Source organism: Furipterus horrens, unplaced genomic scaffold (genome assembly GCF_987537825.1).
Source record: "Furipterus horrens unplaced genomic scaffold, mFurHor1.1.pri manual_scaffold_17, whole genome shotgun sequence".
Classification (NCBI taxonomy): domain Eukaryota; kingdom Metazoa; phylum Chordata; class Mammalia; order Chiroptera; family Furipteridae; genus Furipterus; species Furipterus horrens.
In genome coordinates this window covers 108,295,639-108,313,945 of record NW_028327187.1, presented here as the reverse complement: position 1 = coordinate 108,313,945, position 18,307 = coordinate 108,295,639, and the positions used below count along the sequence as shown (strand labels likewise).

The following is an 18,307-nucleotide window of genomic DNA, read 5'->3' as shown; positions in this document are numbered from 1 at the left end:
GAAAGAAGATAACATAGATGGCAGATAAACACATGAGAAGATGTTCATTATCCATTTGGGAAAATGCAAATGCAAACCACAATTAGGTATTACTACACACTTATCAGAATGGCTACAACAAAAAAAATGACAATGCCAAACACTGCTAAGGATATAGGGAAATTGGATTGGTCATACATTGCTGGTGGGAAAATGAAATGGTATAGCCACTCTGGAAAACTACTTGGCAGTTTTTTAAAACAAATTAAACATGCAATGGATAGGAAGAATTAACATCATTAAGATGTCTATACTACCCAAAGCAATCCTTATCAAAATACCAATGGCATTTTTTTCACAGAATTGGAACAAATGATCTTAAAATTTATATGAAACCACAAAAAAACAGGAATAGCCATAGCAATCTTGAAAAGGAAGACAGTTGGAGTTATCACACTACCTTATATCAAAATGTACTACAAGGCAATAGTAATCAAAATAGCATGGCACTTGCATAAAAACAGACACATAAATTAATGGAACAGAATAGAGAGCCCAGAAATAAACCCATGCCTACCTGGTTAATTAATCAACAAAGGAGGCATGAATATATTGTATAATAGGGTAAAGGCAGTATTCAATAAATGGTGTTGGGAAAATTGGACAGATACATGAAAAAATGAAACTAGGCCAACTTCTTACACCACACACAAGAATAAACTCAAAATGGACTAAAGACTTACATGTAAGACCTGAAATCACAAAACTCCTAGAAGAAAACATAGGCAGTAAACTCTCTGACATTGCTCTTAGTAATTTTTTTTTCTGATGTATCTCCTCAGGCAAGGGAAACAAAAAATAATAATAAACAAATGGGACTATATCAAACTAAAAAGTTTTTGCACAGCAAAGGAAACCATCAACAAAATGAAAATGAACATACAACCTACTGAATGGGAGAAGATATTCAACAATGATATGCCTGATAAAGGATTAATATCCAGAATTTATAAAGAACTCATACAACTCAACATCGAAAAGACAAACAATCCAATTAAAAAATGAGCAGAGAACCTGAATAGACACTTCTCCAAAGAGGATATACAGAGGGCCCATGAGGAATGCAAATTAAAACCACAATGAGATATCATCTCACACCTGTCAGAATGGCTGTCTTCAATAAATCAACCAACAACAAGTGCTGGCAAGGATGTGGAGAGACGGGAACCCTAGTGCACTGTTGGTGGGAATGCAGACTGGTGCAGCCACTGTGGAAAACAGTGTGGAAGTTCCTCAAAAAATTAAAACTAGAACTACTTTATGACCTAGAAATTCCACATCTGGGTATTTATATGAAGAAATCCAAAACACTAATTCGAAAAGATATATGCACCCCTATGTTCATTGCAGCATTATTTACAATAGCTAAGTGTCCATCAATAGATGACTGGATAAAGAAGATGTGTTACATATATGTAATGAAATATTACTCAGCCATATAAGAGAATGAAATCTTACCATTTGTGACAACATGTATGGACCTAGAGGTTATTACACTAAGTGAAATAAGTCAGGCAGAGAAAGACAAATACCATATACTTCCACTTATATGTGGAATCTAAAGAACAAAATAAATGAACAAACAAAACAAACAGAGTCATAGATGCAGAGAACAAACTGATGGTTGTCAGAGGGATGGGATTGGAGGGCTGGGTGAAAAAGGTGAAGGTATTAAGAAGTACAAATTGGTAGCCACAAAATAGTCATGGCATATAAAGTACAGCACAGAGAATATAGTCATTAATATTGTAATATCTGTGTATGGTGCCAGGTGGGTACTAGACTTATTGAGCGGGATCACTTTGTAAATTATAAATGTCTAACTATGGTGGTGTATACCTTAAACTAAGATGAAATGATGTTAAATGTAAACTGTAATGGAAAAATTAAAAAATGAATCCTGCAACTACCATATGACCCAGAATTTACACTCCTGGTCATTTTCCCCAGAGAAATGAAAACTTATGTGCACACAAAAACCTATACATGGATGTTTATAGGAGCTTTATCCATAGCTCCAAACTGAAAACAATCCAGGTGTCCTAAGGGTTACTGGTTAAAGAAACTGTGGAAAATCCATACCATGGAACAGTGTTCAGCAACAAATGGAGCAAACTACTGATAGATACATGCAACAACTCGGATGAATCCCAAGGGAATGAGACTGGGAGAGAAAAGATAATCCTTAAAGGTTCCATACTATATGATATCATTTATATAACATTTTTGAAATGACAAAATTGTAGGAATGGAAAACAGATTAGTGGTTGCCAGAAGTTAAGTACAATGGGTAAGAAGGGAAATGGGTGTGGCATTCAAAGGACAGCAGAAGGGATCCTCGTGGTGATGGAACTGTTCTGTATTGTGATTGTATCAATGTCAGTGTCCTGGCTGCGATAGTGTACTATAGTTTAGCAAGATGCTACCTACCATTGGGGTGAACTGGTTAAAGTACTAGGTCTCTCTGTATGGTTTCTTACAACCACATATGAACCTACAATTATCTCAAAATAAAAATGTTTAATTTTATATAGTCTTTTGCACACAAAAAACAGACATGGAGACGAATAGGACATCTTCTAGAAGACAATCATCAAAATGGTGAGTAGCCTGGAAATTATGTCACGAAGAAGTGATTGCAGGGTCTGGGAAGGAAGGGTATCACCTAAAAAGTGTGGTACTTGGAGAACTGCCATGTTTTCCAAGTGTGCCCTTTCAGGGTCATGGTCTCCACTGTTTGGTCAATGACAGGGCAGAAGGTCTTTAGTTATTGCAGTTGGTCCTGGCATCACCCACCTGGTTTTGCTGCTTTACTGGGCCTGGAGCTGAAATACAACTGAGGCCTAGATGTTATCTCCAGGGAGGGAAGGCCAATGGAGAAGAGGTTGCCCTGGGCACTGCCAGCACTGGGGGCCTTCTAGCCCAGTGACAAGCTGAACCTGGCTGTAAATTGCTCAGCCATTGTGTTCAGCTATCTGTCTGTTTCCCTATTCCACTTACCAAGGAATTTTCCTAGCTTCTTACTATCCTGTGTCATATACACAGGTGTATTTGTATACAGTCATCTCCCCCCCCCCACCTCCCTCTATCTACCTAACATGACAGCCACACAGAGGCGGATTTAACAGCAGGCACACCAGGCACGCGCCCTGGGCCCCAACTTCTGAAGGGCCTCGCAAAATCCCAACTTTACACTTTTTCTAATGACACCAAGTTTGGTTTCATTACTATGCTGCATAAAATATGGTTAACAAGTATTTTATTTTCCCTGTCTCTCTCTCTTTTTTAAGGGGCCCAGTATTTTCTTCTGCACCTGGGGCCTCAACTGACCTTAATCTGCCTCTGTGACAGCGAATTGGCTGTGTTGTCCACTATGATATCCTGAGCACTAAAACTGTGCCTGACACATAATAGGTGCTCAATAAATCCTTGTTGAATTACTATATAAAAGTTTTTCCACCAAAGATATAGAATATTGTTTAACTTGGTTGTTTCTCTTTCATCACTATTTGCTCTAGGCCCTTGGGTACAATGAAAAAAGTAATGAAGGTGCCACTTGAATGGTAACTAAAATATTTTTATAATGTTGAATGAGTCAAAGAACTAACTTGTTTGACTAAGGTTGGTATGAATAACCAGCCTAAAATAAAATAAACAAGGAAAATGCCTAGATTTACTCTTACTCTTTAGCTACAGTGCTTCCATTTGACCCTTAAATCCATTGTTCTCGTCTAAATGATACCTCTGCGTTAGAGCGAAGTGGTTTCCAGGATGTGCATTTAGAAAGGGGCAAGGCAGGGGTCAGAACAGAACAATTGTTCAACTGAACAGAAAAGACTAATCCAGAATTTTGCAATTCTCTCCTCAGTGGAACTGGGGCAGGGGCAGGGTAGGAAGGACATGAGGAGAAGGGGCTGGGGCATGTTTCAGGTGTGCAAATTACTGGAGACAACAAAAAGGAGGGCTGTGTGCACCCAGGCCACCTACAGAGAAGGTGCTCATTAGCTGGGTAAATGCTGGGCTCTTTATTCAGCAGGGTTTGTGTTCAGAGGAAGACATTATCCAAGCCAGAAGTCACATATTCTGTGTGTCTTAGTCAGCAGGGCCCCAGTGAGAGCTGGAAGGAACACGGGAAGATTGAAGTGGGGGTGACAGCAGGATACTGGCAAGCAATAGTGAAATGGGCATTTTTTGCCCTTCTGAAGGTTGTCCCAGTCATTGGAATAATCTCAGATGAACATAACTATTAAGAAAATAACTATTATTATGTATTACAAGGCTAAAAAGAAAATGTGTCCTTTTATAGCATCATATTTTTTTAAATCTTGGAATAAAGGTGTTGAGTTTCCCTAGCTTCTTCTTCCCAATTCTGGGCTGTGTGTCTTTACAGATTTCCTCAGAGCCCATTTTCCATTCATCAGTCACGAAAGAGGGTACACATTGATGTCACTTGTGAAGTCCATAATTCCTAGCAGAACTGGAATTAGGGAAGGATTTCTTCAAATATTTATATTGGCAGTTTCTGCTTTTTTTTTTCTATGGTGGGGAGGGAGGTTGGAGGGCTAGACTGCAACATGAAGGAAAGCCAAAATGTTTTCTAAGGTAAATTCTATACTGCTTGTGTCAAAATGGCTTGTAATGTGCCACAAAGGATTCCATCAAGAAAGTAAAAAGACAACTCAGGGAATGGGAGAATATATTTGTAAATCACACATGTGATAAGGGATGTGTATCCATAATATAGAAAGAACTTCTACAACTCAACAATAAAAAGACAAATACCCAGTTTTAAAACGGGCAAAGGATCCTTAAGGATATTTCTCCAAAGAAGTTATACAAATGGGGAATAAGCACATGACAAGATGGTCAACATTATTTGTCATCAGGGAAATGCAAATCAAATCCAAAGTGAGATACCACTTCATACCCATAAGGCTGTCTATAATCAGAACTACAAGAGTAAGTGTTGATGAGAGTATGAGACACCTTTCCGCACCTTTGCCTTTCCGCGCAAAGCAGGGAAAAGGTGCAGGGGGCGCCCAGCTAGATTTTGCCCCCGCCCCCCAGCCATCCCAGATGTCCCAGACCACTCTGCGCCTTCGCCTTTCCGCACGAAGCGGGGAGAAGATGCAGGCCCCCGCCCCCGCTCCCGCTCAATTTTGCACCCGTCCCTCAGAGCTCCCAGACCACTCTGCGCCCTCGCCTTTCCGCTCGAAGCGGGGAGAAGATGCAGGCCCCGCCCCTGCCCCCCGCTCAATTTTGCACCCGTCCCTCAGAGCTCCCAGACGTCCCAGACCACTCCGCGCCTTCGCCTTTCCACGCGAAGCGGGGAGAAGATGCAGGCCCCGCCCCTGCCCCCCGCTCAATTTTGCACCCGTCCCTCAGAGCTCCCGGACGTCCCAGACCACTCCGCGCCTTCGGCTTTCCGCGCGAAGCGGGGAGAAGATGCAGGCCCCGCCCCTGCCCCCCGCTCAATTTTGCACCCGTCCCTCAGAGCTCCCGGATGTCCCAGACCACTCCGCGCCTTCGGCTTTCCGCGCGAAGCGGGGAGAAGATGCAGGCCCCCGCCCCTCAGAGCTTCCGGACGTCACAGACCACTCCGCGCCTTCGGCTTTCCCACCTTCCCATTTCCGCGCCTTCGCCTTTCTGCGCGAAGCTCCTCGTGCTCTGAGCCCTAACGCCTTAAAACCCCTCCCTCTCACCTCCGGGCTTACACACTACTGACAGGAATGTAAGATAGTGGAGTCACTTTGGGAAACAGTGATAGTTTCTCTAAAGGTTAAACATAGAGTTGTCATATAACCCAGAAATCCTATTGGTAGGTATATACCCAGGATAGATGAAAACCTTTGTTCACACATTGTATGGCTCCATGTATGTGAAATGTCCAGAACAGCAAATGGATAGAGATAGAAAGTAGATTAATGGTTGCCTAGGGCTGAGGGTTTTTTTTCTGAGGCAGGGGGGATGAAGAGCGACTCCTAATGGATACTGAGTTTAGGGGGGTGATTAAAGTGGTCTAAAACTGATTGTGGTAATACACTAGAAACCACTTAAATGGATGAATTGGGTGGTTTATGAATTATGTCTCCTTCAAACTATTTAAAATGGAACAAACCAATAAAAAACAAAAACACCAAAATTTGTGACAATGTCAGTACTCCTGTTTATTAATAGTACTTTTTAAATATTGGGGCCCAAATCGCGAGGTGGGTATGATCCAGATTAAAGATTCCTGTGGGTTCACAGAATTTCATAGGTGGGACAGGCAGTCTTTTAGGAGTCTATTTTTGAGGCAAATTTGATATGTGTGCATCCTGATGCTTTGTCAAGTTCACAGTGACAATCAGGAAGAGCGGGCCTCCAAAAGCGGGCTCCGGAGGGCCATGCTTTTGGCAGCTGGGCACAAAGGGCGTTTTAAGTAAGCATCGTCTTATCTCGATTCTAGGTTAAAACTACATCTCTATTTAGTTTGGAATTGAATATTATTTACATCGAACCAGCGCTTTCAAAGTGTTCTTACTCTACTTGAAAATCCTCAAATTGTGTTGAGAAAAACAAAAATTGCGAGGCTGGAGAAATTGTTAAATGGACACATCCACTCTTCTCCGAGCGCTGAAGGGGGAGGATGCAAGGAGCGCCATGCTCGGTTTTGCCCCGCCACCCAGACCTCACAGAAATTACAGATCACTCCGCGCCTTAGCCAATCCGCGTCGAGCTCCTTGTGCTCTGAGCCCTAACGCTTTAAAACCCCTCCCTCTCGCCTCCGGGCTTCAGACGGCGCTAGAGGCGTGCAGGAGTGGAGGTTAGAGTCGCGCGTCCTCTCGCGTGCGCTTGTCGCCTCCACTTCTCAGCAGCCGGTGCCGGGACGATTTGTGGCCCCCAGCCGCCAGCCACTCAGGCGGAGGTGGGAACCGAGGGAGGCCTCGTTGGACGGCCATGGAGAACGACTCCGAGAATCCACAGGCCGAGCCGCCCTGTACAGAGCTCGGCTCCCTACAGGAGCTGCCAGCCTTAGAGGCGGCGGCTGAGTGGATGCAGGCCGAGAACGTGCCGAAGTGGTGTCTGAGGGCCGTTTATGTCCGCAATGAGAACCCGCAGGACAGCGCGGACGGCGCGGACAGCGGCCCTGAGGCCGGAGTTTTCCAGTGCCTCACGCGTGCCTGTGAGGCGGAGGGCGTCTACCTCAGCTCCGTGCCCTTCAAGGAGTTCGACTTAGTGGGTACGGCCGCGCTCGACGCCTTCCACCAAGCAGGTGAGACGGACGTCCCCCTTTACCCCTATCCCATCCCCGCCGGCATTTCTTAGGCCCACACGCGCCATTTTAGCGACTGCCGACTCTTTCGACGGAAACGCCGGGGCTTTGGGGGGAAGAGGGAGTAGGCAGCATTATAGCTTTTTACAGATGGGAAAACAGAGGCCGCCGGCATTTAGGCCTCTTTATCCCTCAGTCTCCTTAAAAATCATTTGACCGAAGAAACGGCTAATACATAATCTAGACAATGCCGCGCCCTCCTCCCCACCAGTTACCCAAATTTTACTTTCTCCTGAGTGTTCCTCACAGCAGCGGTTTCTAACCCTGGCTGCAAATTAGAATCTCCTGAGAAGCTTCTAGACCACCCCGCCCTTCCCCCACCCCGCCACACCCTGCCCCGCCCTGCCCCAGCCCGCGCCCCGCCCCCGCCCCCCCCAAGCCGTATCAGCGTGACTCCATTTTCTCCTGCAGTGGGTATTGGCGTGTTACGATTCATAGAGGGGGTGGGGGTGGGGGTGGAACTCTCAGAAATGCCGCAGTCTTTTTTGCACACTTTTAACTCCTGCTCCGAACGCCAGTGTGACAGACTTTTACCTCAGTGCACAAGCATTGGGCAAGGAATACTGCGTCTCTAACGGTGACAAGTGTGCCTTAAGAACCTAGCTGTAAAATCAGTACTTTTGGTTGACGAGTATTTTTTTTTTTTCCAAGTGTGGAATGGACTGTTGCTTGGCTCTTTTCCTTATTAACCCTCTGGAACCTATGTGACGAGCGTCTGGCACGCATTCGGGTGATATCCATACGCATTTTCTGTGAGACCGTAATTTCCTGGGTGTCCTTGGGCCTCGGTTTTTCCCACTGGTTAAAAGGAAGTAAAAGTGCCTACCCTAAACCTAAAAGCATGTGGGGAGATGATTGGTGAGCTCCTTTAACACACCTGCTACACCGTGCGGTAGTAGTAAGCTAAGTTTATTCACCGTTCACCTTTTTCTTAGGGAACACGGCTCCGTTTTCTGCAGAGCTAATCCTTAACCGCCGTGGGGGGTGGGGGTGGGGCAGGATGTGAGGCTTTGTTCAAATAATTGGCAGCCGGGCCCGTGGAAAACAGTCTCTTGACATTTCTGACCACTCTGAGTATACTATTCAGCACCACATGTTTTTCTTTTTGGTTTTTTTTTTATTGTCTTTATTTTTAATGTTTTTTATTGATTATATTGTTACAACAGTTCCAATTTTCTCCCCCTTGTTCCCCTCCACCCAGCACCCCCCTCCCCCAGCAATCCCCCCCCCAAGTCCATACCCCTGGTTCGTAAAAATTAACTATCCCCCCCCTCTCAAATATTAGGACCCTTTGTAATCTTGTAAAGGACAATGGGCGAAGGTCTCGAGCTCCTCTAGCTGCTTCAAGCTGGACATGGTCGTCGTCCTACCTACCCTTGGGTCCAGAAAACCCTAATAAGAGTGGGGGTGTGGAGGGGAGGGTGGCCTTCCCACATGGGGAAGGATCGTGCAGACTCCAGGTCAGTTGGCTGTCTCCGGTCAACGGCGTCAGCACCACATGTTTTTAGAAAGTTTTTCCAGAGCCCATTTTCACCTGGAACCACTGGGTTTTCTTGACTTCTCTTCATTCTCCTCCGGAGTTGGAGTTTGAAGAGACTTCTGAACAGTTAAATGTCCATTTTGCCGGTAGGTACACCTGTAGTCTGCTGACTGGGGGTCCCAGCTCTGAAAAATTGGTGTGCAGTGGCTTTCCTTCTCTGGAGTGGTGTGCGGGGTGTGTGTGTATAAAACAGGCCTTTATCGACTAACAGGGCCCTTCCTTCTGGTTGATTCCGTCAGCCAGAAGTCTTGGGCTTTCGCTTCCAAAGCTACACAGCAGGCAGGTCATGTTATCTTGCTCTGTCTGGGTCCAGATCACCTAGAATTTTCGACTGTACTGCATATCTCCTCTGGTTGACCTTGGCCTGGTCTGGAATAGGTCATTTCTCAGTACATCATTATAACTAAAGTTCTTTTCATAGGTTTCACAAAGGCTACACACACCTCCAATAAGTGGGCTTATGGATTAAACAGATGACCCCCCCCTCACTCGCTGTCTTTGGCAGGAAAATTATTCTAAAATCTAGTTTTTTTCATTTAGACACAACCAGTCTTATATGCATTATTATTTTTTCTGCTGGGAATAGGATTTGTAGATAACATAGAATATATTTAAGACTGGCATCAGTCAGTAAAATCGCAGAATTACTGTATGATGAATCATTTGCCTTATCATTTTGTTGACTAATCTTTTGCTTTGGAAATCAGATACAGTACTCTAAAACTACACTAGAAAATTATAGTGTTACTTATTACTTATAAAACATTTCAGAGAAGTAATGTTCAGAAGTTTTTAATGATCTAAAATCTAATACGTCATTCATCTTTATTTCACATTAGCATAGTAGAGAGATTATTGTAATTGATTCTTAAATAGTTTGAAGGGCTTTTGATTTTAAATTCAGACACTTTTTTTGCTTGGGGTAGATTTTAACAGGAGGCTTGGCTTTTTGTGTTCCCGGATGTGGTATCACTTCTTAAGGTTTCTTAAACAAAGATAGGTAGTATATGTGTGTGTGTAGGGGGGGTGGTTCTTGACCAAGTACAGTGGTTTATTCCATGTGGGCTATCAATGGGAACTGGAAGGTAATGGTTGCAGGGAGCACAGGGTACGTTTGCAAATGAAGATCCGAATTTTATCTTTCTTTTTATCTGTGATCTTTGCCTATAATTTAGCTTAATAAATAAAATGTTTTCTCCCAAATGGCTCAATTTCAGAAAGTGAAGCAGAAAAGTAATAATCCTCATCTGGGCACTAGAGCATAGGACTTGGCTGAGTTGCAGCCCTGACTCAGTTGTTCCCCAGCTGTGTGACCTTGAGCCTATCTGTTACCCCAGTACCTACCCTGCCTGCTTCACAGGGTGGTTCTGAAATTCAACTGAGATGTCTGTGGAAGTGTTTTGTAAATGGCAAAGCAAGTGACTGTCGTGATAATTGAAGCTTTAGGTGATTTATATGGTCTCTTTTGGGGAAAAAAAAGCCCTCGATTCCTCATATGCCTATTGTTTTATCATATTTAGCATTTCTAAATCTGCCAAATTAGAAGTTCTAAAAATAAACTGGTTAACTATTGTTGTGGTATAAATCCTCAACATAAACTCAGTCTGCTGTTCTGTGTGACAAATATCAGGCAAGAATGTCAACTTTGGGTTTGAGACAGTTTTCCTGTTGAACATGAATTACTTGGATTTTTTTTTTTTTTTTAGTAGCACTATAGATCTGTCCTGTATTTAGGCACCAAAAACTCATCCTAGGAGACTACAGAGGGGCCCCTTAGTGGAGGGGGTGAGGCCAGTATATAGGCCTCAGCACAGAACACTGAGAAGGCAAAGGATAGAAGGAACTCATGTTACCAGATTAAAATGTAATTATTCAGTGACAAGCTATTCCACAAAGGTGCAGATTTCCTACGAAAATGGCCTGCATAACTTGGGGGCTGCTGTCCTTTATCCCTGCTGTCTCCCCTCTCCACTCTCCCATTCCTTTCCTTTGTGTCCTCCATTTGCTTTCTTTCCTTTATTAACTAATTATAGAAGTCCCCATGGTTGTGGAATTAGCTTCTATGTCTCCACTTCTTAATAGCATCACTAGGAAACACATTCTTTTTAATTTGAGTAGGTAATAGAGTCCAGGGAACAATCATACAGGTCAAATGTCTAATTTATTGAGTTGCAGTGTGATTTTTGACTCCAAGCAAATGTCTGTGGGGAACAGTTATCCGTTTGAGATAAATTAGCCAGGTTGGGTTGTAAAGTATTTCCTCAACATGCACATTTATCTTTTCTGAACGACCACTTTTAAAGGGTAAATTTTAATGTTAGTCTTCTGTTTTAAAACCCTCATGATATTTTGAAAATTTTAGGTGAGACATTGATACTACGGGTATTTATTTATTTTTCCTTGAATTCTCAGCTTTTAGTGATACATGATTAAATATTTAAGGAGGAAATAATATGCTGTCTGGAATTTGTTTCAAAATAATGTAGAAGGGGGTGGTGTGGATGGCAATAGAAATGAAACAAGGAGGCTGGCCGTGAGTTGATAATTGTTGAGGGAGGTGAGGGGGGTTCAAGGGTTTCATTTCATTCTTCTGTCTACTTTTATATATATTTTATATTGTACATAATAAAAAGTTAAAAAAAAAAAAACCCAACCCTACCATCCATATGTTTCCCATTGCCTCAAGGTGGAGGACAGCCCTCTTAACATGGCTGTCAGACCCTGTCACCACCTGGCTCTTCCTAACCCTTCCAGGTTCATCTTCTTGAGTGTTCTGGCCCCATGAAATTATTTGCAGTGGCCCTAACACCTACACCCCGACTTCCCTCATGCCCGTTTCACTTGCTATCTTCTCTTCCTCCAACATCCTTTCCTTCCCCCCATCCTAACCCTGGTGCACCTGCCTGACTTATGGATCCTCAGGTCTGAGACAACATCACTTTTTCCAGGCCTCCCCTGACTGCTCTCTGTCCAGGGGTGCCATTGTTGCTGCTCCTTTCACTTTAGCTCTCCTTATGGTGATTCTAACCACCATTTCCTTCCTGTCACCCCTGTTATATTACACGTTTTTTGAGGAAAGGGGTCATGCCTCATTCACACTTCTATCCCTGGTACCCAGCATGATGCCTAACATATAGCAGGCATCCAGCCTATAAACTGGAGAATAAAAGGCCCACCCAGAGCCTATTGGCACTTGGCCTCAGGTCTCCCAGTGCCTCTGCACAGAGCCAGCTGTGCCTGGTGTACATGACTTGGCACGACACCTTGTTTTTTCACACCCCATTCACTGTCTGTTTCATTGGAATTTTCAGTGACTTCTTATGAGTCATAGCAGTGTGAGCATAAGTTTGGATATTACTTTCCAAAATATCTTCACATGGTGGGGAAGACCCAGTCAAACTTTTTGAAGCTTTTATATGCTCTTGAAAATGATGAACTTTCCAATATTCCTGGGAAAATTTAAATACGTTCCATATTGATGTGATATGTTTCACTCCCCTGTTTTGAATAGGTTGCTCTAGGACATAACTCCAGGAGCATTTGAGCTACATTGTCAAGTTGATGGCAGATATGTGAGCCAGGGTCATGGCACAAGAATGCTCATTACAACAGTTTCAAATAGGAAAAAGAGAAAAAAATAAAATGTTTCTAGACAGGATGTATAAAGACATTGCCATCTAGTATTCATACAGTGGAATGCTGTACTGAAGTGGAAATGCACGACCAAAGCTAGACATACAATTGGTGGTCTCACACCAAAAACAGCAAGCTGAAGAAAACAAATGGTGTGATATTATTTATATCAAGTTCAAAATGTGCAAAACTACTAGTTATATTTTATAATGTTTAATATGCATATACATATATACAGCTATATGCAAGAAACTGATAAATACAGAGATCAGAACAGGAGGAGGGAGGGGCTGTGACAAGGAAGAGGCATGTGGAGCTCCAATAGTACATATAATGCTCTGTGTCTTGGACTGCATGGTGGGTATGTGGTTTTTCGTTTCATTCTACCTAACACTTTGTATATAAGCTAAATATATTCGTCGTGGATGACATATTAATAAAAATACATTAAGAAATAAAACCCCCAGCAACTTTTAAGTGAGACTACATTCTCAGCACTTTGAAGACAGAAGAATTTTTGCTTTTTATTTTAAATTCTTGTTGCTTTCCTTCCAGAGTTCATGGGGTAGGTAATTTTAATCAAATCATCCCTCACTTATGCTTTACCCTAAAAGGCTGATGGAGAAACACAAACTACAGCAGCTCCCCATTGGTGATCAGCAGGAGGTAGATTAAGTAGACAGATCACTTCTCTCACCCACATCCTCTCCTCTCTTTGTTCATCTCAGATATTGCCGTGGTGGATGTGAGTGACATCGCCAAACAGCCTTCACTTTTCTACCAGCTTGGAATTCGAGAAAGCTTAAACATGGGCAATAACGTGATCCTGTACTATGACACTGACCCTGCCACTGCTCTTTCATTGAAGGTAAAGGGCATGGTTCACCTTCTGAATACTTCATTTTGGGAAAGCAGTATTATATATTCAGGTGAAACAATAAAGACTTGCTTGTACAATTCCTTCCTTCCCATCACAGGTTCTAGACTTCCTGGCTGCTGTGTGAGCATATGTGCTACAGATGTGCTTTTGCAGGCAACCTGAAAAGCCTAAAACTCATCTTAGTTTCCACTGAAGCACACACAGTACTCTGAATCCTTTCATGGGCAATTTGATCCAAACCTACACATTAAAAAAATTATCACTAAACTTGGGTAATAAGGCAGCATTTAACAGTTACCAAAATGGGCAGAAAGTTTTGGCATAGATATAATCAGTATTTAATGTTATGTTTCACTCAGTTTAAAGCAGAGTAAAACTGAAAACGTGTGTGTTTAGGCACAACTCAGTAATGATTGAGAATTTTTAAATGTATATTTACAAGTTTTATACAAGTGCTTTTTTGGGTAACACAGTACTTAAAAAAAAATCCTTGCCCCAGGATATGCCTTTTTTAAATTGATTTTATAGTGAGAGGAAGCGGGAGAGGGAGAAGGGGGGAAGAGAGAGAGAAAGAAACATTGACCGGTTGCTTCCCATACACAGCCTGACTGGTGCTTGAACATACAGTGTAGGTATGTGCCCTGAGTGGGGATTGAACCTGAAACCTTTTGGTGTTCAGGTTAATGCTCCAAACAACCTGGCCAGGGCAACATAACATAGTGGTTTTTTTTTTTAATGTTCATATTTATAAAATATGAATGTCTAAGGTGAGTTGCTACAAAATTCAGCTAATAAATTAATATTGTTGAACATGTTAATGTTGGTCAGATAGTCCTGATCTGTGTTAAATCATTTCATGCATAAAACATTAGTTTGTTGACAGCAGTATTCCTCAACATTGATTGCACTTTAGAATCACTTGGAGTGCTTGTAAGTGTCTCAGTACCCAGGCCATACCCCAGATCAATTACATTACAGTCTTGAGGGAACTTTTTTTTAACCTCCTAGATGTGCAGCCAGGGTTGAGAATCAGTGGTTCAGAGTTAGCTTTGATGAACATCATAATTTTCTGGTGGCAAAGTTGGACATTTTTGTGTTTCTTGAAATTTGATATTAACCAGATTTTTCTGGAGTCTATAATAATTTGGGATTATTTCCTGGTAGAAATACCATTTTCTTCAGATGTGTAATCTGTATGTGTTATATATCATATACACTTTAGGTGTGTGCTCTGTAATTATAGTACAGAGTTGTGTTTTAAGAAGTGATTCATATGACATTGAAAGAAGAAACTATTATTGTATTGTACAGTGTAGAATAGTTTCCCCAAAGTCTATAAACCAATTTAAATTACTTTAGATACTAATTTCTTCATTTATGGATTTTCACTAAGGTAGTTATGCTTGGAAATAATTAGAATTAGAAAATATAAAAGGGAAGGTAATTAAGCATATTTTGATGAGAAACATGAAATTAGAATGTAGTTTTTCCTGATTTAATACACTTTTTTTTTTTTCTCAGCCGTGCCTCAGTTAACTTCTCTGGGAAGTCCTATGACCTAGATAAGTTTTCATTTTTAATGATATAGAATAATATTCCCTAAAATGGAAGTGGATAGTCAATTATATATAATGCCAAAAGAAGCAGTCTGTACTTGTCATCGGAAAATAGAAATCTCAGAACACGTAAAAAACATTTTAGGGAGCAGCTCTAATTAGTATTTTTCTTGGCAAATGTTGGCTTGCAGTACATACATAAATGATAACAATCAAGGGCTGCACAAACATACTAAGTTAACTGACTAAAATTGTTGTCATTGAATTTGAAAATTTCTAGACAACTATAGTAAGGGATCAGGAGTCGTACCAGTGACACCCCTTCCATAGGAAAGCTGTCTGTGGGGGTGGCCTCCAGCTTTCACATTGATGGGTCAAGAAGTGGTTCAGAAAAAAAAAAAAAGTGGTTCAGGGTGATACCATGATACATTTGAGGATACCATGGTGCTTCCCATGTACTTCTTGCTCTCACTGACATTCCTCACTGGGAAGGTGTAGGGCATTGAGAACCCCAAACTTGAATCTCACACTCTCTTGGGACAAAAGCATTGCCATTGCTATGGGAAAATTCTTATAACCATATATGCCCCCCCCCAGTAGTTCCAAAGCTAACCAATTATGATAAGTTTTTCTTAGAACATGAATTTTACAATTTTCGGAGGCTCATTTTATTTGGAGCTTTTTGCAGGGGAGGTTTCAAATGATTTACTCTGGATGATGGGGTGGGACAAGTTACTTGCTTATGGAAATTAACTGGTTTGGAAGAACACTGCATTCAGCTTATCTTTTCTTTTTCTTTTCAGGATATGGTAACTGAAAAAAACTCAGTAAGTATTTTCATATTTTTAACTTCATAAATGTAAATGCATAAAATGACTGCCTGAAAATCTCACAGATAGCAAAGTGATTTCTAATTGTGACTGTTGGTTGTTTTTCTAAGGGGGATACCTAGAACCCCCTGTCCCTCAAGTTGCCAACTAGCTCTGGCTCCACTCAGCCATCCAGGCTGTGGGGCAAAAGGCAAGATCAGGCAAGTGCACTTGTTCTTTGTTATGTGCTAGGACTTTGAGCCTGGAACCATCGTCGGCAGTCTCCTTCTGAGCTGAGTTGGTGTTTCCATGGACCACCAAGATTCTTTTTGCTTGAAACAGACTCATAAACACAGAGACTGGATTGGTGATTGCCAGAGGGGAAGAGGGTTGGAGGATTGGGTGAGATTGGTGAAGGGCTTAAAAAGTACACATTGGTAGTTTATAGAATAGACATGGGGATGTCAAGTACAGCATAGGGAATACAGTCAATAATAATTGCAGTGGCTATCTATGGTGCCAGGTGGATGCTGGAAATATCAGGGGGAACACTGTAAAGTATAAGATTGTCTAATCACTATGCTGTACACCTGAAACCAGTATAAAATAATACTAAAAGTAAACTGTAATCGAAAAATAAAAAAAAATAGAAAAAGCAAAACCATATCCCAGTACTAAAAAAAAGATTCTTTTTGCTGGAGCCAGTACCCCTCCATACTTGCCACCAAAGTTTCCCTAACAACAGAGAAACATGAACTTATACCCCAGTTAATATGGGGACTTAGCCCAAGTTCCCTGCCAAAGCTGAAAAGAAGTGGGACAGAATTCCACTTTCTTCTGTTTATATGCTAAAGTCTCCCAATTTAGCGTAAAAGTTCCTGCAATGGCATATCGATGATGCTGTGTTGGTTTGTATTGTATAATGAAACCTTCACCCTAAAAACATTCAAATAAGATTATTTCCTTGGAAATTGTGCCAAAGTTATCCTGTACCTTTGAATGCCCCCCAAACTACCCATCCTTCCAGACCTATGTTTTTGTGGTTTGAGAGGTTGTGACCTAGACTAGGAACAGTTCCTTGATCCCCCCATTTTTTTTGGTCCTCAGCCTCCATCCCAGTGGCCCTTCTAAATGGGAAGGCCCTCCTGCCTCTTTTCCTGTTCCTCTTGGAACTCCCAGAGGGAGAGGGAGAAGAGGTGCCAGGAGGTAGAGCCCTCCTGAGGGTGCCCCCCACCAGGGGAGTGGGAGCTTTGCATGACTTTGTTGCCTCCACAGAAGGCAACCCCTGCAGCTGTGGGGCTGGAGTTCACAGTTTTTAAAAAGGAGAGTTAAATTTGCAAGCTTGGATCATATTATTAAAAAACACCTTATTAAAAAGCTAATCTGGTTCTCTGATCCTTAGACCAGGTGATTTTTTTTTCTTTCTGGAAAGCCAGTGAAAGTTAATATAAACTCATTGTTTTGATCAAAATAGCTATCTCTATAATCCTTGGAGATTCTTTGAGAAACAGACATTGGCAATATTAGGTGCAATGTCTATAATATTAGAAGTCTTTTACCTGGCTTACAACCACATTTAGGCCTGGAGTTGAGAGTAACAATATCTCCTGATCCTTCCTACCTGCCTTCTTCAGTTCTTCAGTTTGCTATCATTTGAGATCCATAATGATCAGAGATGACATAGATTGCTTGGGGACACTTCATTGAAAGGACAGTTAAATTTCTTCTTTCTATATCCTTTGGGTTTTCTGAGTTCAGAATCAGAATTTCTACCACTTCTATTAGTGAAGTCCTGATTTCAGACAGAAAGGCTACGCCCCATAGTAGATGGAGAATTTAGTTTTATACATACTGATTTATGTAAAAACATCTGCCTTTTTGAATATTTATTTCATTTGGTGTAGCTATTTTTTAAAAAAATTCTGTCTCATCTTAAATTTCCTGTTTAAGTTGTTGTTTTTTTTTTTTTGTCTTTTTTTTCTCCTAAATGCCTGTTCTCTTTTGAATTGGAATGCCCTGGAAGTGCGAGCCACAAAACTTTTCTCTGTACTTTTTGATTATCACAGGAGTAATGTCATATTTCACAGGGCCAATGTCAGAACCAAAATATAAATATATAATTCTGTTGCCAATGGAGTAAGGCTTTGACGTCCCATCATACCCATTTATTTCCTTTACATTGATATGTAATGTACATACCATAATAGTCACCGTTCACTCATGTGTTTGTGTTGGGTATTTTGTTTTGTTCATCATGTCTTTCTTCAGTTAAGGATATTTCAGAATTAAGCTGGAATGGCAGTGACAAGAATCCTGGGAAGGGAGGAGGACATGAGATTTCTCTGGCTCTGTAGTTTTCTGTGGACTAGTTGGTAAACCTTGCTGGGTCTCAGTTTTTACCACCTCTATAAAATGAGATGATTAATCAGGTGATTACTGAGATCCATGCCAGCCCTGAAATAATTCTCTGTCTTTATGATACCTATTCAGTTGTTTGAACTAAGCAAATGGATGATTGCAGTAGTTCAGCTGGCA

At 41.7% G+C, this 18,307-nt stretch overlaps 1 protein-coding gene across 1 annotated transcript in view; it reads left to right on the top strand.

Annotated features, from left to right (window-relative positions):
• Positions 1–6,978: 6,978 nt before the first annotated feature.
• The window catches only part of MAP3K15 (mitogen-activated protein kinase kinase kinase 15), a 76,394-nt gene continuing 65,065 nt past the window's right edge, over positions 6,979–18,307 (top strand). The window contains exons 1-3 of the mRNA XM_090264164.1: positions 6,979–7,294; positions 13,256–13,395; positions 15,767–15,790. Coding sequence (XP_090120290.1) covers positions 6,979–7,294; positions 13,256–13,395; positions 15,767–15,790 — 480 coding nt within the window. The remainder of the gene's footprint in view (positions 7,295–13,255; positions 13,396–15,766; positions 15,791–18,307) is intronic.